The 21713-nt window shown below is 41.4% G+C and overlaps 2 protein-coding genes across 4 annotated transcripts; one reads left to right on the forward strand and one right to left on the reverse strand.

The window, feature by feature from the left end:
• Nucleotides 1-5833: 5833 nt before the first annotated feature.
• On the reverse strand, nucleotides 5834-11171 carry aimp1a (aminoacyl tRNA synthetase complex interacting multifunctional protein 1a). Of its 2 annotated transcripts, XM_088372658.1 has the most exons (10): nucleotides 10936-11171; nucleotides 10252-10309; nucleotides 9984-10176; nucleotides 9185-9317; nucleotides 7914-8044; nucleotides 7690-7803; nucleotides 7311-7469; nucleotides 6543-6745; nucleotides 6217-6385; nucleotides 5834-6085 (listed from the first exon to the last, which is right to left on the reverse strand). In XM_088372658.1, coding segments are annotated over exons 4-10 (945 nt in total). In that variant the 5' UTR covers nucleotides 9187-9317; nucleotides 9984-10176; nucleotides 10252-10309; nucleotides 10936-11171; the 3' UTR covers nucleotides 5834-5918. The 2 variants fall into 2 exon arrangements, with proteins under 2 accessions (XP_088228784.1, XP_088228786.1); XM_088372660.1 differs by lacking the exons at nucleotides 9984-10176; nucleotides 10252-10309; nucleotides 10936-11171 and adding an exon at nucleotides 9395-9532.
• Nucleotides 9551-21014, forward strand: tbck (TBC1 domain containing kinase). Of its 2 annotated transcripts, XM_088372641.1 has the most exons (26): nucleotides 9551-9703; nucleotides 10000-10193; nucleotides 10272-10344; nucleotides 10479-10593; nucleotides 10674-10747; nucleotides 10923-11064; nucleotides 11138-11198; nucleotides 11256-11317; nucleotides 11411-11472; nucleotides 11728-11876; nucleotides 12498-12636; nucleotides 12711-12810; nucleotides 12885-12934; nucleotides 13020-13149; nucleotides 13233-13331; nucleotides 13398-13460; nucleotides 13529-13655; nucleotides 13943-13993; nucleotides 14082-14165; nucleotides 14763-14848; nucleotides 16139-16175; nucleotides 17271-17432; nucleotides 18837-19009; nucleotides 19281-19441; nucleotides 20018-20177; nucleotides 20309-21014. In XM_088372641.1, exons 2-26 carry the CDS (start codon nucleotides 10001-10003, stop codon nucleotides 20417-20419), a joined length of 2664 nt encoding a protein of 887 aa, XP_088228767.1. In that variant the 5' UTR covers nucleotides 9551-9703; nucleotide 10000; the 3' UTR covers nucleotides 20420-21014. The 2 variants fall into 2 exon arrangements, with proteins under 2 accessions (XP_088228767.1, XP_088228766.1); XM_088372640.1 differs by having other exon boundaries at nucleotides 11138-11317.
• The last annotated feature ends 699 nt before the right edge of the window (nucleotides 21015-21713 follow it).

The following is a 21713-nucleotide window of genomic DNA, read 5'->3' on the forward strand; positions in this document are numbered from 1 at the left end:
TTAATCGACAGGTAATCGGTTACTATTTTAATAATCGTTTAAAGCCATTTTTATGCTAGAATTTTCCAATTTTTTTATGTCAGCTTCTCAACTGTAATTATAATTTTTTCATAAAAACAAAATATATTGAGGGTTTAATCAAACCAAATTTTACTAACATCTCCTTTTACTTGGGAAAATAACTCATTATTTAGCACATTATTCCCTCTAGTGTATTATCGTACAATACCAAAGAAACAGTAAATGTGGGGGGGGAAACAAAATAAAATTTCATCAGATTATTCGATTAATCGATGGACTAATCGATTAATTATTGACATCTAATACAAAATGGCCAGCTTAGCATGTGTATAAAAGCATCTTATGTGATGAGTGTATTTGAAAGGACTCACTCACTCACTCACTCACTCACTCACTCACTCACTCACTCACTCACTCACTCACTCACTCACTCACTCACTCACTCACTCACTCACTCACTCACTCACTCACTCACTCACTCACTCACTCACTCACTCACTCACTCACTCGCAGCTACCTAGCTAGTCAGGGAGGCTGCAGAAAATGAGCGACATGGAAATGTGACTGTTTCAAATGTCATCTGAGTGCAAGTGAAGCTTCATTCATCTTCCCAAAGTCCATTCACAAAAAAAGAAAGAAAGAAGACCCACCCAGCCAGACTCCACTGTCATGACATCATGTCTATGTCAGTAGAGCAGACTGTATTGTTGTCCAGGACTTTATGACAAACACCCTCTCTTCCTAAACGATAACAAAAGGGACGCCACAGCCCAGGCTGCAGACATGCTTGCGTCTCGTGTGCATGCGTGCCTTCAAATGATAGCTTCACTTTTCTGGACCAAAAAAAAAAATCTTCAAACAAGTTTAATGTGGACATGTCCGTGTGCAAATGATAAAAATAACTATTACTGTATATATTTTGATGTATATTTTTTGATTGACATGTGAGACATACATAGACCCAATTTTTTTAAATGTATATATAAATGTATATATTTTAATTTATTTTATGATTGACATATGACATGCACAAACCTTAAAAAAATATGTTAAATTTATATATAAATGTGTATGAATTAATTTTATTACTATATTTATATAATTTATATGTACATTTATATAACATTAAAGTTACATATTGAATTTTTTCTCAAATTGCCTAATTTATTATAATTACAAATCAAATCATAATAGAGTTTCTCAACGATAACATCAAAAATTATACATAAAATACAATAAAGACTAAACATTTTTCAGTATGTTAAAAAAAATAAATAAAATCAATTGAGGCCTTGAAGCACAAAATTTTGCCCAGCCCTGCTTTTCGACACTAAATCTCCAGCACCTTGCTTTCATTCTCTTGCTATTTTCTTTACGGCGATTTTATACATCGGACAGTCGGAGCATCTCTTCCAATAAAACGCCTTGTTAAAGATTAAACCAGGCGTTTCCTCTCTTACAAACTTACAAAAAAAGCAGCATGCAGCCTGGCTCTTATTTCAGACGTGACTATGATTTGTTAACAGCTCCAGCTAATACTTTTTTTTTTTTTCCTTCATTCCACATGTGGTTCCATTTCAAGTGGCTCAAATGATCCACTAGCTCAGCAAAAGTGGGAACATGTTTTAAAAACAGATTTGAGGTATCAAGAAGCTTGATCTTCTTGGTGTCGCTGGATAGGAAGTCTAACTTGCTACAATGTGTGACATGCCAAGTCATCAGCGACTGTCGCTGATCATTTTTCATGGTGTGTGTCATTCCCAAGGACTTTTACAACTACATTGAGCGGAAAAATAGATTTTTCAGATTGCCAATTTTGAGCACTGGATTAAATCAGATCAGTACTTGAGCGATGAAGTCTGGCAACCTCCCACAGAAAACTAAATTGTCTTTGACGTGGAAAGACAAGTACGCTAGCAATCTAAATTAGCATTGATATTTAACAAAGCTACGTATATTAGGGTCATTATAAATTGTCTTTGATACGGGCTGTAAATTGTCTTTGACGTTTCCAGTGCACGAATGGTTGGCATCCTTCCGCAGAGTAGATATAGACCTTGGCAGTTTAAATGATAATTTATCAGAAACTGTATCCTAACCTGTCATAACTCATCTTTTTTTTTTAACCACAAGAAATATTACATGATATGCCCCCCCCTCCCAAAAAAAAAAGACGAGGTATATTGAATATGCTATTGTTGAATGTCTGTGGTTGGTTGGCACGTGGCATTCTACTGCGATCTTACTCGACCGATACGTGATATTATCTAACAACTTACTAATATTGCAAGAATAAATCATTCATGGCCTAAAATAGTATTCAAAGTTTTGCCTCCAGGTTAGAAGATGGTTAACTAAAGCATTTATCAGGCCAGGAATTTATCTGGTGACACGATAAAAAAATCAGCTGCGTCACACAACATTCAGGCGGAAAATTACCAGTTACACTTGATCTAAAAAAATGTTATCTACTAGAAAGTATTTTTTTTCATCAGTCCAGTAATGTGTATTGGCAAGTAGAAAGAAATTTAATGATCTTTTACTGAACTTGAGGAGTAACAAAACTGTATGTGGAACAGAAAATGTCAACTGCCCCAAAATACTTTGACATGTTTATAATCAAATCAGTTCATTGATCATTGTGACAGACTGTTGAATACACCTGCTTTCATAATAAACGATTAAAACACATAATAATAATAAATGGACTTACCCAAAACAGGTCAGTGACTCACTTTTCAGTTGCAGGCCACCAGTTGAGATCCAAGTTCTCCTGAAATTTCATCTGTAAATTAGCAACCTCGTTATTCTTATTAACTATTTCACTGAAAGTGCTTTGAATCATTTTTTGCCTGGTAAATTATTCTGTTGGACAGCTAATATTTGCTAGTTACCTGAAAAGGCCCTGAAACTTGCTTTTTAATTGTAAGTTGCCAGTTTTGTAGCATTAGCAAAGGCCGCCGTTTGCTAGCCCGCTTATCGCTGACTCAGCTACACAACCTGCACTGTGGATTAACATGAGAATATTGTTTTGTAGATGTTACAAATCAACATTTGCTAAAATGTAGCAATGTAACATAGGAAGTTTTTCCCTTTATCTCAGTCATAGCGTGATGGACTATGATAAACGTCCGCCTGCACTTTTACTGAACTCACAGTTTAGAGACTGTCACTGATGTCTTGCACCACCATGATGCTATCTCCACCATAGCCGCAGATTATGTTACCAGAGTAAACAAAAGTCACATGATGCAAATAACTTCCAAAACTCACCATAATGGGTTCCTTTCAACAAATGTATTGTATCCTAAAAACTTTGATGAGCGTGACTATGATAAGTAAATTATCCAAGTTCAGTCACCAGCTAATTACTTATCATGGAATATCATCTACAATCTCTATGCCAGTGATTTATAGTGACACGCAAACCAAATTGAATATTCTTGCAATAGATAGCAGAAGGTACAATTAAACCAGTGTATAATTAAATTCATGAATAAATCATTTTTACGTAAATTTTTTTTTTGCTAGGAACACAATACAAGTCCTATAGTTGTCCCGATTACTCGCTCAAAGGTTATTTCTCATAATGAAATGTATATTCAAAAGCCTTTATGCTATGAGGAGATGTTTAACAAGTGTCCACGCCTTGTTAGGAGAAGAGTAGAATGCATGGGAATAGCTAACTGCCAAAAGGATGGCTTCAGTGTGTCCCATGGCGACGCTTAGCCAAATAACGTTCAAATAGACAGGGGGTCAGGTTGCAGAGAAATGGTAAAAGAGTGGCAAAAGGTATTGTCATGTCTTTTGTGATCGTTCCATTTTCTAACCCTGAATGTATTTTTTTTTTTTGCAGACCGGACACCAGCAATTTCTCAAACAAACAAAACAACATCCTTTAAAGCGCCATGACAAAAGCTGGGAGACCTGAGACCTGAATAATTGGGAGTGCTGGTTTTGTTTTGTCCTGGGAGTCAGTCATGGCCCTGGGAAGGAGCAGGACCAGAGGTTTCTTTTGTTGCCTCTAGCTATGTGTATCAATTGATGGTCAACAGGCTCGTGATGATCTAAATTCAATAAAACTGATTCAAAGATTGGAATTGGTAGATAGAAAGGGCTGAACTGAGCAATTGGACAATCAGATGAAAACTGCGGTTTAGCCTCGCTAGCTTTGGCTAATCCCATCGCCGCTAGTCTTGCAAGGTTCATACTAGCGGCAGTGAGAGGAACAACAAAAACATATTACATACATTAAAATACACAAAGTTTCTTTTTGAATGTGTGTGGCTTGGGTTTTCTTTGTTTCTCTTAATTTGGGCTTGGGAATTTCCTTTATGGACAGAGTGCTGAGTCGTGGTTTTACATCCTGCCCGCTGAATCATGAAATAAAGCACATATGTACACAATCATATCAACTAGAGAAAGCAAAGCCTGTTAAAGAACACAAAGACACTCAAACAAAATTCACTGTATGTTTTACAGCTGATCAGCGTCATTTAGTTCGTAGGATAGAATTCCGCACAATTTTTAGCTGCTATTTGGGTTTTGGTCCGAGCGTTTCTCATCCCGATGCTTTTACCAAGGGACATAAAAATCCCCTAATTGAAGCCAAAAAATGATCAGTGACTCTGCTATCAGCACAATTCTACCACAAACTGATATTTAGAAAGTCCTGATAGCCAATTATGGTTTCCTGGCGTCACAATCGACATCCAAGTCTAACTATTAATAAGTCGATTGGTATGGTTGGCGTCAACTTTTGTCCCTTACTTCATAAGATTAAAAACTGCAAAAACCCATTTCAAATGTCATTTATCCTTAATCTTTGCAGAAGTTTTGTTGTGCCCTACTCATCCTCAAAGTTGAAGATAATCGCTCCCCCCAGACCAAACGCAGACATGTCAACGAGGCTTTATGACATCCCACAGTGGCCGTCTTACGCGTCCTGCGGTTAAAGCGCCTGGATCGTGTTGGTCATTGCAAAAGTGTGGCAAAGCCACACACGGAGTACGCGAGCTCTTCCCTTTCAAGCGTAGCCAAAGCGAGTCCGCCGAGATTTGTCTTTCCATCAGAACTCTCCACCCAAACTATGTTTTTGTCCATCTTGAGATGGTTTTCAAACAATGCTGTGGATCATTTTCATTGTTTACTTTTTTTTAAATCGACTGTCATGAATCTAAATTTTGACTTGTGCGGATGGCGGTTTTTCCATGATGAAATACGCGATGAGGCGCAAGATTCTGTGGGTAATAACTTCTGTAAAACGGTTACAGGTGTCTGTTTGCAAATCGTATTTTGTTAGACTCTCGATTCCAGAAATAACAAGGCTGGTTTGGATACGATTTAAAATCGATTGTTGTTCCGACAATGAGAAATAATTGCCGTTTAAAGAAATAACCGATAATGACCATCAAAAGATGAAAAGGAAGTCAAGTTTGCCATGAAGAAAATAATTGGGGTAACATCTGAAGAGTTTTCTGGAAAAGTGCTTTACTTTCCAGAAAAGGCCCTTTTGTCTGAACTTCTCCAGGCTGCCGGACACGTTTGTTGGCGCGACGGCTGCTTTATGCTACATCTCCCCATGTCCTACTTCTATTTTCAGCATTTGTGGCTCATTGGAGGCTAGTAAAGATTTACAACTTCTTTGCAAGCCATCAGAGTAAACAGTTATAACCCGCTGAATGTCACCCGCAACCGCAAGGCAGCAGGGCTTGTTTTTAAATTATCGGGGTTTTTTTTGTCTGCTCAACGTAAAATCACGGAACATCACCGAGAGCACCCTGCGTTTAGGAAACGAAAGTTAGAAGTCGCGTTAGGAAGATGATGAAAATTTTATTGAAGCCCTTCAAACGCTTTTTCACTTCCATTTGTCACCTGGTGGATCGGCTCGTCTTCTTTTATTTGATGCCGCTGTTGCTCATGGTCTGTGCCCGGCACACTCCCTTACCGGCCACTTCGAATGGCGCCCCCTTGTAGGTCGCCACGCAGTCGCCGTCTGTGCGCAGGTCGGGCTGAATTTGCTCCCAAACTTTCTTCTTTGGGTTCAGCTCTTTGTCGGGCTCGCCTGCAAGATCAATTCATTGAATAATCAGGCACAATTGTATTTGCGTGTCACCCGATCGGTTTGTTCGGACTCGTAGGTGGAAAATTCCATTTTGGCCGACTGTGAGGAAGGGAAAAAAAAAGAAGAATAACCTGAAAAGTTCTGGAAAGTGATTCTTTCCCCTGGCACGGCACCGCTGGGAGGGTCGAGGATTTCCACCTTGTCAGGGGAGCTGGCGCACATGACCATGGCCTGGGATGTCACCCCTCTCATCTTGGCTGGCTTTAGGTTACACAGCAGAATTGCCATGCGGTTCTGCATCTGCACGAGAGAACATTCTTGAAGTCCATTTATCCCAAGACAGGAGAAGGGAAGGGGGGGGGGACTCAAACCCCATACGACATATTTGAATCAAATGGAATTTGACATTATGTAACAAATGCAAGGCTCTTTTCCATCTTCAGTTCTCAAAGTGTACCTGCTCCAAAGGCACATGCTTGACCAACCCGCTGACCACCGTTCTGGGCGAAGGCTCCCCGACGTCCACCTGCTCTACATAGAGACTGTCCGCATCCGGGTGCTTCTCCGCCGTGATGATGCGTCCGACGCGGAGGTCCAGCCGGGACACGTCCAGCTTGGCGTCGTCCTGACCAGCTGCCGTCATCTGCTGTGGTTTTTTCTCTTCGCATTTTATAGACAACAGCCATTTTAGTCCACTTTAACTATTTGCCTTAAATCCAAAAGTACTTTTTTGCTTTTTCTTGGACAAAGAGGGATACCAAGTGATGTGTCAACACTGAAGGACACCAATTTATACTTGTCTAATTCCCACAAAAAGGGTGTGACTTGATTTCACAAGCAAAGCTAAAACGCTTTATTCTGAAGAATAATGAAACTCAGCTGTGGCTTTTCTGGAATGTAAACTTCTTTCAAATATTTGCAATGCAATAAATTCACCGCAGTTTTACAATGAGGGAGGGGGGGGGAGGTTCCATTGCATTGTACGACCCATCAACACCTGATATGAGAAATGCGAACGTCCCGAGATGAAATGCGTGTTTTCAATATGGCCGACTCTGTTGAGCGGTCACTTTTAATAACTTCAACGCAGAGCACGCCGCAAGAAATTCCAATGAAATCCGCAGCTCGCTGACGTGCGACGTGACACACGTCGCACATCGGTGTTTGCGTCGCCACTTCAAAAGAATTCATAACAGGAGGAATGTTGATGTGCGCCATCCGTCACCTTTTTTTTCTGGCTTCTTCTTATTGTCGTCTTTGGGGCGAGGACTCTGAACCGTGGTGGCGGCGGCCGGGGTGACAGAAGGCGCGGGACCACCGAGTTGGGGAGGAGTGGCGTTGGACTTCACAGAGACTTCCACCGATGGCATGGCAACGTCTCGCACTGCGGGAAAAGGAAAGAAGTAGATTTCCTCATATGATGAAACTTTCCAGCAAGGTCTCCGCCGGACATTTTTTGGGGCATGTTCTCAAATTTATTAAAATGATCCACATAATAGAAAATTTATTTATCAATAATACCATAATTAAGGGAAGAAACTGAACATTCAAATAAATGTTAAAAAATGTCCATGAGATGAACAGTCAGGCAAGAGTCACTTTACCCCCCCTCATCTTCTCTTTGTCCAGCAGCTGTTTTTTCAGGTCCTCTATGTCCTGCTTCAACCTGGCATTTTCCACCAGCAGTTTCTTCTCCTCTCTGATGCTGGCCTGGACATCTGCAAAGTAGGTCGATTCATGTTGACGTCGTCCACAAAATATTCAAACTTTAGGAGATGCTCCTATACGGCTCTCAAGTCGACTATGATTATTACTTTAAAGCATTTACTTGCTTTCTCCTTGAGCAGCTGGACTTGTTGTTTGAGGTACTCAATGAGCTGGTCAGCTTCAGCGGCTCGCTGCTCCAGCCTCGCCAAGGGGTTGACACTTGACATTTTGATCAGGGAGCGGGCGACAAGCCTGAAAAAGAAATGGTTTGACAATAGACAGTGAACACTGCATATTTATGATTTGCCATTCAGGAATTTGTTTGTTTGAATCAAGTTAAAATATAGTATTTGCGTTTGATCCGTTGATGTTTTCTTTTGGCTTTAACTCATTGTGTTACACATTATTTTATTTGCTCGTGAAAATAACAGCTGATCATTATGACATGCTCTTGCCGAATGGCCAATGTGAGATAAAGGTGACCTCTATCCAAAAGGCGAAGAGAACGATAACCAGCCAACGATTAACCAGCCAATCCCAGATAAAACTGAACAGACAAGAGCCGAACTGAATTTTGAACTCACTAGATTCATTTACTGGTATGGAGAAAATATGTGGAAATTTGGTTTAAAAAGTTTAGAGTCTCGATTTCCAATTATTTATTTTTTTTAAATTAGGGACACCTCTGTTTGAAATCAAATGTGAGGTGCTGGAAAACAACAGCTGGCTCAAGATGAAAAATGACTGCAGAAGGATGAGGAAAATTAGAAACATTTAAATCGCCGCAGTTGATGGGGAAAAAAACCCCAAATAAGGATCAAAGAGTGCTTTTCCTTGAATTCATTTAAACAGAGCCAGCGGGGCAGACCACATCAAGCTGAAATCATTTGGATACGCATTAATACACGTCACAGTACACATTGACGCATATACAAGTCAATTATGCTTTTGTTACTCATTCCATCTGTATAGAGTATGTACAAAACATGAAAATATCTGGTTGCTTGTGCACCACTATGGCAAAATACAAAAGTGCAATCATAGCGCCCCCTTGAGTATTTAAAGGGAACTTCAGTCTAAAAATAGCTGTTGTATACTATTGCCAAAAATACTTGTGTTGTCAACATAAAAAGCATGTAAACCTCAAAGGGACAACTGTATTCGAGCTTTGTGATGCCAGCAAACACCTTTAAGTTTTAATTGGCGAATAAGAGTGTTAATATAACGAAGCAATTTATTGCAGGAAATTAAAATAGCTAGCGCGCAACTAACAGCTCCGAAATTGTTTCGAAGCGTCCCGACTACACCTTCATTTGTAGTTGTCGCTGCTCGTAAGACTGTTTGACAAAAAATAAAAAAGGGAATCACATATAAATAACAAATTAAACTTACATGGACTTTAGGCATTCACCTCTACACGTTTCGGCGAGCTTCAGCGGGTCTTGACACTTGCTTGCTAGGAATGTTAACACTAATTTAGCACAGGCAGGCACACGGATGCTAAATTAGGTCCAAAATCGTAGATCTGTAAAACATGCGCACAATCGTCTGACATACGACAGCTTTTACCCACATGTTATATACATCGTTTCCACAACTGACCGAAATAATCGCCGGTTAAAAATAGTTCACCATGACATTTTGACAATGGAGGAAAAAATAAAATAACAAATGTATAAATTTGTACTTTAAATATTCGTTATTTATCAGGCTGTAAACTCGTGTGTAAACTAGTCATTTGACTACATCACCGTCGCACAAAAATGACGTCATAGATCACGTTCAATGTCTTTTTAGTTGACAGTAGCGCCCGACTTCTTCAATGAAAATATTGAATATCAACCCGTTATTCGAATTCTAGGTCGGTCGAACCTCTCTGCCGTGAAGCGGGTGTAAAGACGCTTTTCGCAGGTAATATATACCATTTGTCTTCTTTGGTTTCCTACCGGAAATCAACATTTTAAATGATGTGTTCAGTGAGTGTAGTTCAATGCAGCATCAATATGCTGCTAGAATAAGTCTTAGTTTAAACCATTTGAAGACTCTTTATATACTGTAAATTAGACCCGTCACTTGCTATATTATATGCGTGTGTTATGGCAGCATTGCTTGAGTATAATCGATGATGATAGCTGACTTAATTTCACACAGTACCAAGAATCACCATGTGTCAGTAAAGACATCTCTTTACCTGGATAATAATTCAGGATGCAGCCTCTCAAGGACGCCCAGTTGGGGGCTTTTACATTCTTCGCCTCAGCACTCCCCCATGATGTGTGTGGCAGCAACGGCCTCCCCCTGACCCCAAACTCCATCAAAATATTGGGACGCTTCCAGATCCTGAAGACCGTCACCCATCCCAGACTCTGCCAGTATGTGGACATCTCCAGAGGAAAGCATGGTATGCATTGTGTCATAGAACTTATCGCTCAACATAACACGATGATCACTCAACATACCCATGTGTCTCTTCCTGCAGAACGTCTCATCGTTGTTGCTGAACACCACGAGAGAAGTCTGAATGATTTGCAAAAACAGGGAAACAAAGTCAGGTTGGAAATCTGTTAAAGATCCATATCCCATAACGACACAAGACATTAAAGAACGACACAGCAATCCTTGTTTTGTTGTGCATATTTATGCTAATATTGTGTATTTGTTGTGTGACACAAATGTGTGTGTTCAGCCCGGAGAGGGTTCTGCAGATCGCCTATGAGGTTCTGGAAGGCCTGACCTTTATGAACAAACATGGTATGGTGCACAGGGCCCTTAACATGCACAATGTGCTCCTGGATAGTAAGGTAACATGATGTTTAGGTAATTCAAATATACTGCAGTTATTTTGCGAGCTGATTTTAATGTGAAATGTATTTCCTTGGAGGGCAACGTCAAATTGGCAAAATTTGGCCTCTATCACATGACTGATCATGGCGTTGATGTGGACTTCCCGATTGGGTATGTTACTTTTTTTGTCATGTGACATCACAAACATTATAACGGCATATATAGACAGTCACACTAATTTATAATTTAAGACAAGAAATTCAATTTACTTCATTACACAACTCAGTCCTGAACCTGATTGTAAGATACTTTTTACTTTAAGATTCAAAAGGTGTGCCCCTTGCAGGTACCCATCATACCTTGCTCCAGAGGTGATTGCGCAAGGCTCCTTTCATCCCAGTGGCCCTTCCCACGAAGAAACCCCACGGCCTTCGGGACCCAAAACTGATGTGTGGTCACTTGGAGTTCTTCTGCTTGAGCTGTGTGCTGTAAGACCGTTTTATATACATTCAAGCTCATTTTTCTGCCTTAACGCTGCTTTTGATTTTTTCGGCGGATCAGGGTCGACGGCTGCTGCATAACATTGACATCACTGAGAAGCTCAAGTTCATCCTGACTCTGGGTAAGTCCGAAAAGGTTTGCTTGATGTCCATCATGATGTCATCTATGTCCTTTCCAGGCTGCATAGACGACATTGTCACGGTCCTCGCTGAAGAGCATGGCTGCCTGGAAAACATTAAGGTAGTCCTCAAATTATGTTTGATCAATTTGTTGAACTTTAAGGTACTTTTGACAAAAAGTAGGTGAGGTTGGCTGACGAAATGTTTTTGCCAGGAGCTGCCCGAGAACGTTCTAGAGTTGCTGCGGAAATGCTTGACCTTCCTGCCTTCTAAACGGTACGCCATTTCCCAACAAGTGACTTTTCAATCCTTCCACCAAGGGCGGAGCTAGCTGGGGGGCTGTATGGACACTCCCCCCCCCCCCTAAATAAGAAAAACAAATTAATTTACATTTATACATTTCCACCCATCCCCTGTTCAATCTTTAGCAGTGTTTTCCGAATAAGTTTTCAGGTTAGGATTTTTTTGTTTTTTGCTGAGATATCCTTCAAAATGACAGCAACAAACAGATGCTGCATGTTCAACCTCCAGGCCAAGCCCACGCGAGCTTTTGGGAGACCCCGTGTTCGATGGCGTGTCGTGCCTGTACACGCCCTTCCAGAAGCCTGTCAGCCTGTTCTCATCCTCGCTACGCTGTGCACATCTGGAGCTCCCCGAGGACATCAGCGACCTTTGCAAAGGTTGGCCTCAAACGCTCTCTTTGAGCATGCTGATATTTCACCTTACATGCTCGTCAATATCGCCGGACAAACGTGTCTTCTAGGCTCCAACTGAAATACTTGTTCAAGTGGAATTTTGAATTCTGGATTCTAACTTTTTTTGCTTTTCAATTATCACAGAGAATATTCATATCCAGTCGAATCTGAAAACGTATTTTTAAACTTTCCATTAACCTCCAATGTCATACAGGTTAATTTCAGCGAGGCTATAAAAAGAGAGGGTGTGTAGTGTACTATAATTCCGAAACCTTGGGATATTCCACACGTTATTGCACCCACTGGGAACTGTCTTAAATTTAAAAAATAATGCTTAATATTTCTCAAGAAATGTTTTCAACATTCAGATGGCAACTAAATCTTGTGATTTTTTTTTAAAGTGAGCAATTTGACTAAATACCTTGCATATATGGAACATATAATATACAATCCTTAGAACTCACTCTCCCAATCCAATTATGATCATTTTAATATGTATTTATATTTAAAGCTATAGTCATCAACAAAAAGTCAATATCAATATTTAACATTTGTGTACCGATACAGCATCAGCAGATAAAATCATTTGGCTTCTGCGGCTTTTAGGGGACGACGACAATTACCTTTCAGAGCGAGCCATCAACGAGGTGTACCACCTGTGGTGCCTCGCAGGGGGCGACCTCGAGAAGGAGCTGACCAACAAGGAGATCATCCAGTCCAAACCTCCCATATGCACGCTGCCCAAGTATATCACATCCGCATTTCTTTGTTAGTCAGCACACCACTGGATAATCTCAATCTTTTCTTGCTCATATGAAGTTTCGTGCTGGAGGATGGCGAGTCGTTCGGCCAGGGCAGGGATCGTAGTTTCTTGCTGGACGACACCACGGTGACGCTTTCTCTCTGCCAGCTCCGGAATGTAAGACCAACAAGAAGAGCAAACAATCAAAAAATTGCTACTCCTTTTAAAGATGATCTTTTGTCCTTTACCAGAGACTGAAAGACGTTGCAGGAGAATCTTATTTCCCTCTGCTGGAGGACGAGTAAGTCTTTTATTTTTCAGCCCAACTGCTAAAGGGGCCAAGAAATGGCGCCACACACTGTTTGTTGTTGTTCTCCTTGCCACAGACAGTCAAGTCTGGCGCACTCCAACAGCGCCAACGAGTTGTCGGCCACCGTCACGCTCCCGCTCATCATCCGCGAGAGAGACACCGAATACCAGCTCCTCCGCGTCATCCTCTTCGACAGACTCCTCAAGGTCTCCCCTGCATGTACACATAAATAACAACACTCGATTTTCTAATCGCTATTGTCAAAAACATTGAAAATGGATCTTTTCAGGCTTATCCTTACAAAAAGAATCTCGTGCACAAAGAGGCCAGGGTTGACATCCCCCCGCTTGTGCGTGGACTAGCCTGGGCAGCTCTGCTGGGCATTGAGGTACAAAAGAAGGTCGAGAACGAATTCAACGGCAATCAAATGTGCCCTTTCTTTTATTTTCTATAGGGGGATATTCAGGCCAAATACGAAAGCATCGACAAGGACACGCCCATTCCGACCGACAGACAGGTAACAGGACATCTGCCAAAACGATATCTACAGATGAAAAAAAAGACGGTCCTGTTTGTTTTTTTTAGATCGAGGTGGACATCCCACGATGTCACCAGTACGACGAGCTGCTGTCATCCCCTCAGGGTCACATCAAGTTCAGACGTCTCTTGAAAGCCTGGGTGGTCTCCCACCCCGATCTGGTCTACTGGCAGGGTCAGTCGAACCCAAACCCGCCATCAAACTTTTAACTGAAGTTGTCAACAGCACCACCCGCACCATTAACTCGCGTCCTTCTACCCTCGTGGTGTAATATGCGCTTGGCCACCAGGGGGCAGTCTTGATCTATCACTGCTTCAGTAAGATGACTGTATAGCATATTTAGGATATTTTATTACCATTGTAAATCAGGAAAACTTGACCTCATTTTAGCTGTTCTGGATACAGCTGATGTAAACATTTGCTTCTGTTTCACAAATGACAAATGTTTGTTTCTCTTTTAGGCTTGGATTCACTTTGCGCCCCATTTCTTTACTTGAATTTTAACAACGAGGGTAAGAAATGACAAATTGCCGCTCTTGTTTGTCTTGTTTTTTTTTTTTTTTAACTGGTTTTTTTTTTTTATCCCTGTGCTCTTGACAGCGCTGGCATATTCTTGCATGTCCGCCTTCATCCCGAAATACCTCTACAACTTCTTCCTGAAGGACAACTCTCATGTCATCCAAGGTGAGATGGAGAAAAATGAGTTGTACTCGCAATGCCACGATTACGGCCTCGTTTAACCCGCGTGAGGTTGAGCTGCAAACCAGCGCTCAACGTGAGAAAGCAAATTACTGCCGAGGTCTGTTTGTGTGTTGATTGCATTTTTTTTTGGGGGGGGGGGGGGGTTGTTTCAAAGCTGTGAAAAGAAAGTTTCAACCTCTCATCACGCATTCCCACAGCTGTCGCAATTGGGAAAGAAATGAAATCGCATTAAAACCTGTTCCTGCATGACTGATAAAAAGCTACAAATTGGACTATTATTATCTCGCTCCCCTTCAGGTGGTCTGGGGAGTCAGTTTTATGTTTATGTGTCTGGTCAAAGCTCTTTTGTTGATAGTAAAAGAAAAAAAAGCATGCCTTTTCTGCCAACATAGACGAAAGATAAATCCAAGGTTAAGCTGATTAAAAAAAATGTCTTGTTTTTTTATGGGCCAGTGGTGTTTTCTTCTGACAGCTGAATTTAGAAGTTTGGATTTTAAACATATAAGGGACGAGAATCTAAATTTCTTCGGAATAACACAAGCAGAAAATGCTCACGTGTCATTTGTGACCTCTTTTCAGAGTACCTGACCGTCTTCTCGCAAGTGATCGCCTTCCACGACCCTGAGCTCAGCAACCACTTGAACGACATCGGCTTCATCCCTGATGTAAGAATACAGACAGACCCGTGTTTTACAGTTTGTGGTGAAAAATATGTCAGCACAAAATGTACACGACTGCGTCGTACTTACTCTGGGATTCATCTCAATCTTCTCTTTTTGGCCTCACTCTTGGATTTGGATTTCTGTGTTTAGAGAAAAAAAAGAAGAAGAAACACATCTGTCTTTTGTTGAGTTTTCACACATTTTTTTTTTTTTTAGCAGTATTGTCCAAGCATAATTATGTTGGAATTCTTGATATTAATCCAAGTCATTAGACCACTCAGGCTAGAACACCGTCAAAATTTATGGTCTCATTCAAAAGAAATATGAAGGAAATGTTTCTGTGTTTGCTCTCCTGGGTTAAAGTCGAAATATCTAAGATGACCTAAGGGCAAGTTAAAAAAAAAAAAAAAAAAGAAAAATTAACGCAATGCTGAGTAAGGAACTTTGTAGCCATTTTGTCTTTATGAAGTTAGCTTGGCTAGTTCAGAAAAAAAATAACTCAATTTGCGGAACTCAGTGGCGAGCGTTTCAAATACTTCTTTGACGCCAACTAATCGTTTCAGTGCTTTGGCGCCATCATGTGGCACCTTTAGATCATTACAGAAAGAGCACATTGAATGACAGCGATGAGCTTCCAACGAAATAAAATGTGAATAAATAAATCCGAGGCTGATCGGATACCGCTGAATAGCGTCCAAGGTGTCCTCTCCAATAAATCCCGAGGCCAAAAGCACCCCCCCCAACACACAGACGTATCCAGATGTTTAATTCAGGTCATTTTCAATTTGGCTACATCTCTCATTCCCGGATGGGCCATTTATGCTGTCACTAATCTAATCCGGCCCAACTCGCCCTCCTGCCGGTTGAATCCGAGGCTGCGGCCGACGGCGCCGCTTATCGTTTGTGTGCCCGGAGTGAACCCTCCCCCCCTCTCAATTATCTGTCGGCTGAGTGGCCAAGATAAGCACCAGACCCCCCCTCCTCGTATACATCGGGCAGGTGTGTGTCCAGGTGCTTCATTAACAGCCAAGCATGCTTCACAATGTATTCATGTACTCCAATTTAGCATTTTGAGGAGTCCTCAGGGGCGGAATCGAAAGATTACCAAGCGCCATAATGAGATTAATTGTGACTCTGAAACAGAGTCAGCACTTTCTGTTCCTTCAGGGGCTCGCAGAGTTAAGTCACTGACTAAAGCCCATTTTTGTTATGCTCGTTTCAGCACATTGTGGAGAACAAATGTTGCTTTAGCTCACTAATGTACCCCCCCCCCCTTGTCGCTTCATTTCACAGCTGTACGCCATCCCTTGGTTCCTGACCATGTTCACACGTGAGTAGTTCTCATAAGCCTCTTTTACAAAGACATCCTGTAAACTTGTGACTCCTTGGTGGTGTCAAGATCACCCCTAAAAATGTTTATAATTGCATATTCGACCAGATTGTTGCCATGTGCCCCCCCACTTATCCTCCATAGGTAGAATTAAAAATCCTGTCTCATCATCTCCCTGCTATTCTATATTGTGCTGGTTATACGGAACAAAAAAAAAAAACTTTCCAGCTTTTAGCAGCTGTGTGAAAGGAGCAGCGAACTAGTCCATTAGCATCAGTAGGCTCCAGGAGTCCGCTTCCATTTTGGGAGCCGACTATGAATGAGACTGAAAAGGTCGGCGGCCTCTCCGGGGATGTTATTTTTCATCTTTTGGTGACCTTTATTTAGTCTACGGATTAATTTGTAAAATCTGTTTGATGACTCAAGCCAATGGAGCATCTGCGTTTGATTCTTTCGAACGCCTGAAAATGGAGGAACTCTGCAGAAAGAAAAATATTTTTATTGCCTAGATTTATTTCGAAAGCCCTTCGACTCAAACTGGGCTCGTCTCCACAATGTGACCCAGCATGAGAAGCTCGCACGGTGAGAGCGCGGCTGTGGTGGAAAGCAGAGTTAAGCGTGACCTCCTTTGACCCCCCCGAGGCAGAGTCCAGCATTGACGTGTCCTGCTCTGACTTCTAATGTCCACCTTCCTAGCATCAGCCGGTTTCCGTTCTCCATATAATCAATATACGTGTGGCCCCACATTGACTGTCACCTTCACGTCTCAGTGGACCCACAAGGGATCCAAACGGGCGGATGATCGCCTGCCTTCAAATGTGAAAACGGTCATGTTAAATATTCTGCTAGCAAACCAGCTTCGCGGGAAAACTCCCGCTCCTCAGCACATTTCTTTTCTGGGTTGGCCTTTTTTTTTTTTTTTTTACACAAACACAGCCACACTTTAGCCAATGTATAATTCACATATGCAAATGATGTCTTTTTATATACAAAGTGTTTTGATTGTGGCCCGTTCCTGTTGTCTGGCATGCTGTGGCTGGCGTCTCTTTGAATTCTTTTTTTGTTTTGTTTCCATATCTACACTCACCTTTGCAGATGTGTTCCCGCTGCACAAGATCTTCCACTTGTGGGACACGTTGCTGCTGGGGAACTCGTCATTCCCCTTATGCATCGGCATGGCCATATTGCAGCAGCTCAGGGACCGCCTCCTTGCCAACGGCTTCAACGAGTGCATCCTGCTGTTCTCTGACCTGCCGGGTGACTATTAACGTGCATCGCAGCAGTGGTTGAGAAAAATGACAGAGCTTTCAACCACCATTACCGACATAAAAAAAAAAAAAACTGAGCCTATTGCAAGCCAATGCACAATTTGAATATCAAACACTGTACTTAAATCTAGGCAAAAAAAACCCAAACAAAAAAATATATATATATATATATATATATATATATATATATATATATACACTCAAAAGATTCAGTAGCACATACAAAAGTTAAATACCTATGTTATAAATAAACAGGTCCTTAAGATTAGATACAAATGAAATACAACTGAACAAAATATTCCACGTGCCACTAGAGGGAGCCATACTTTTTGCAAACAGGAAAGGGTAACACTTTCCCTGACACACCAACCTGGGAGTACCGACGCTATCCTTATCAAGTTTTGTCCGACTTCACACTTCAACAAGTCAAAGTTTATAAAACCACTGCGAGCACTGGCATCTCTCCTCCGTGAAATTCTTCTCCTTATCTGCTGCTGCAAGTTCAGTCTGCATCTGGGTGAAAATGAGATGCAAGCGGACTGCCTCAAGCACCAAACCAACCCAGTTAGAACGCCCAGTGTGATTTCTGCTGGTCATTTGAGACCACAAGTGACGCTTTTTCGGTTAGCGCTCATTCTACAAGTGAACGAACACGCAAAAAGGTGACACACAGCGAGCTATGTGGCATTTACAATGAACTTCAGAATGTACCAAATGCTTGGGGAGTGACTTTCCTTTTAAAGGTCTTACCTTGCCAAATACTGCTTGACCTTACTCGCTGGCCTTTCTCAAAACAAAACAAAACCGAGGCCATCAACCTCCCACCTCCCTCGTTGCCGACCCAAACACGCTACGAAAAGAGGCTAAGGCAGAGGCAGTTTTCCTTATAAAGGTAAAAAATGTCAGGAGAAAAATGCAGTCAGCTCCTTTGCCAAGCTTTTCCGAGAGCGACGAGGGCCCTCGCCAGCTCCTTAATGTCCAAAGCCTTGTCACATTTTCTAAAACAGTAAATGCAAGGTTGTTGAATTGTTTGTTGTGATTAATTTGAGCCTTTTTCATTACCCCAAAAAGAATAGCGCGGCAAGATTGTGCCTGCCATCAATCTCATTTTGTTGGGCCTATGGCCTCGAGTGATCCGATCGTAAGTCTGTCTTATTTAGAGACTTCATTGATTGGTAGTGGAGCATTGAGGTATTTACTGATGATACAGCAGCATTTGCCTTCACGGAACATTAGTATCTGTCTCTGCAAGAGGAATTGGGCGCAGAATTTAATGGGCTCCAGTTTGTAATTTTCACAGTGAACAACAAATCGCAATTGTCAAACTACGATGACATGCAGTTTAGTCATAGAGATTGATTTACAATATTACCCCCCCCCCCCCTCACTCCAGAAATTGACATCGAACGCTGCGTCCGTGAATCCATCAATCTTTTCTTCTGGACACCAAAAAGTGCAACGTACAGACAACATGCGCAGCCGCCAAAGATCGCCAATGACAATGGCTTTGGAAAAAACACAAAGTGTTACTCGTCTGACTTCCAGGATTTTCCCAAGACGGACCTGGTGAGTATAGTAACACAAATTAGCATATATGTTTCTGTCATGCCACCATGTAGCCTGTTCTCCTCACTCTGCACGGAATTGAAAGACAATGAGGGAAGTTGCTGCCATTAGATGGCTAACAAATTGGTTGTGTTCACTCCCACAACGGCGCAAACCGACATTTCTAAATATCCTTGGGCAATTATGTATGAAATGATTCACGGATTTACTGGGCTTAAAGGTTTATCTCAACTTTTAATTTTGGTGCCTCTCAATCTCATCTCCGTTGTAGTCTCGGGAACCTCTCGTGCTGTTGGACCTGAAAGCTGAAGTGTCACCTCGCATTTCGGCAGAGGACTTCATCGACCTCTGCGAAATGTCATTCGCCGTAAATAAACGGACCAAAGCCAGCAAGCCGAGCATTATAGCTGTTGATATTCGCAGTGCAGAGGAGTATCCTTGACAGGGTGAAAAATATGCTCCTTATCAAGTTCCTCAAGACAATTTCTGGAGCACTGTACACACACCCACGCGCACACACACACACACAGTTTTGGAAACTGAGAAGTATTCTTGCCAGGGTGTTGTGAAATATGCTCTTTCCTCAAGGCAATTTCATCATCAGGAAATAGTGTGTACAAGCTGTAACGTGAGCTGGACGGTTGATTTCTCATAGTCTTTTTACTTTGTTTTATCTTCCAACGAGCTTTGTAAAAATCATTCAGCCTCAATAGTTTTTTTTTTTTCACGGGGCAGTAGCATTCATTTCCATTCGTCTCATAAGGATCTAGTTCCGTTGTTATTCTCACAGTAGCTTGATTACTGTGTGTTTGTATTATTCTATTGTTTTGGAAACTGAATTCTAAACACTAGGTTTGAATTTCAAACCAAGAAAGAAAAGTACAGGTTGAACTCCAAAGAATTGTAAATGTTAAAGAGCTTTTTGTCTCTTCTGGTTTTGGAGATGGTAAAAGTAGCAGCGAGATGGTTTTGATTGGTTAAAAGGGTCTTTAACTTCACGTCAACCAGCTTCAGCAGAGGCCATATGTCTGGCAGCATCAACATTCCCTTCAGCACGGCGTTCGGAACCGATGACGAGGTGCTGCAATGTCCAGCAACGGGAACCCTTCAGAACTACAAAGGGCGGGTTGTCGTGGTCATCGGCCACGCCATAAAAAGCGCGACTGTGGTAAGGAAGCAAAGAACAGAAGTTCATGGTATTTAATTTAAAATCAAATGATTAAATGACTAAATAATTACATTTTCGATTGCTACACAATTTTTGTGTGTGAAATGTGCCATTTTTCTGTTTTCTCCTAGTTTTCTGCACACCTCGTCAAGGTGAACTTTCCTCGGGTTTGCATCCTAGATGGAGGGATCAACAAGCTGAAGCCCACAGGACTCCTGACTGTCCCCTCCCCTCAGATTTGACCCAAGTGGTTGAGTCAGTTTAAAAAAAAAAAAAAACTATGTACATATTCTTGCCGTTTTTTTGTCTTCTGGTACCATCATGAATAAAAGAATCGCACCACTTTAATAACATCTAAGTGCTTCTCCTTATTATCGGAATAATAAAGTGAATGAAAAGCAGATCAGTGCAGTTCTCAACTGGGCTTGATGGAAAATCCAGAGCTTGACCAGTCCAAGACCGAGACAAAGGCAAAGATTTCCATCATTCAATAATTGCAGTATTTATACTTTTCATTATTTTTGCCCGGTTTACCGTTAACGTGAACATTAACCATTCAAGGACGGACACCAAACTGCTGAACAGTTACCGACATTAACCGCAATAATAATAATGATGAAGCAGCATTTGGTTCTTTGGTCAAGATTCTCGATGACCTGAAAGTGAGGTCAAACTTCTCGCTATACAAGATCTTCAAGTATTCTGCCATCTGACAATAAGCTTGTTGTTCTCTCTATTTCCGCGTTCACTGCATCCCTGATCACTTCCCAGGTGTTTTTAAAACCAATTGAGAAAGACTATTTTTCGGTAGCGTCGATAATTTTTTTTTTTTTTTTTACCCAACTCCAGAACAATGCTGTGCATGAGACCACTGATGCACTGGCGGAGTTAGGATTTTTTTACTGGGGGGGTCCAAGGGTATCTCTTTTAGAATTTGCTATACAGAATTAAACAGAATGTAGGAATGATATTTCATGATGATTTATTATGTTTTATTGAACATTTGTGATGCTGTGGAAAGTGTGTTGTGAATAAAGGTCAGAAGCAGAGGAACCAAAACTTGTTGCCTCTGCTTGGCCTCAGCTGAACTCCAGCCGGCCATATGAGGACACCACCGAAAAAGATCTTTCTGCTTTTAGATGATATGATGAAATTACGTACAAAAGAGCTTATCTGCTAATGTCTGCTTCCAGTGACTCTGCAAGAAACATACATACAGTTATATCTTATCATGGGACAACACTGAAGAAATGACACTTTGAGCCAATGTTAAGTAGTCACTGTAGAGCTTGGATAGCAAAGTAAATTTATTGTTACTTCCAAGTAACTCAGTTCCTCATACAGGAAGGCAACATATGCCTTTGCGACTACAAGAACCTGCACTGAATTGAAAGAAAGTGCTGTGCATGAGACCATTGATGCACTGGCAGAGTTAGGATTTTTTACTGGGGCCGGGGGGTCCAAGGGTGTCTCTTTTAGGTTTTGCTATACAGAATTGCATGCGCATTTAAATCAGACTTCATTGTGAAAGTGCTC

Source organism: Syngnathus floridae, chromosome 4 (assembly GCF_059516105.1).
Source record: "Syngnathus floridae isolate MCC-2025c chromosome 4, RoL_Sflo_1.0, whole genome shotgun sequence".
NCBI classification, from domain to species: Eukaryota; Metazoa; Chordata; class Actinopteri; order Syngnathiformes; family Syngnathidae; genus Syngnathus; species Syngnathus floridae.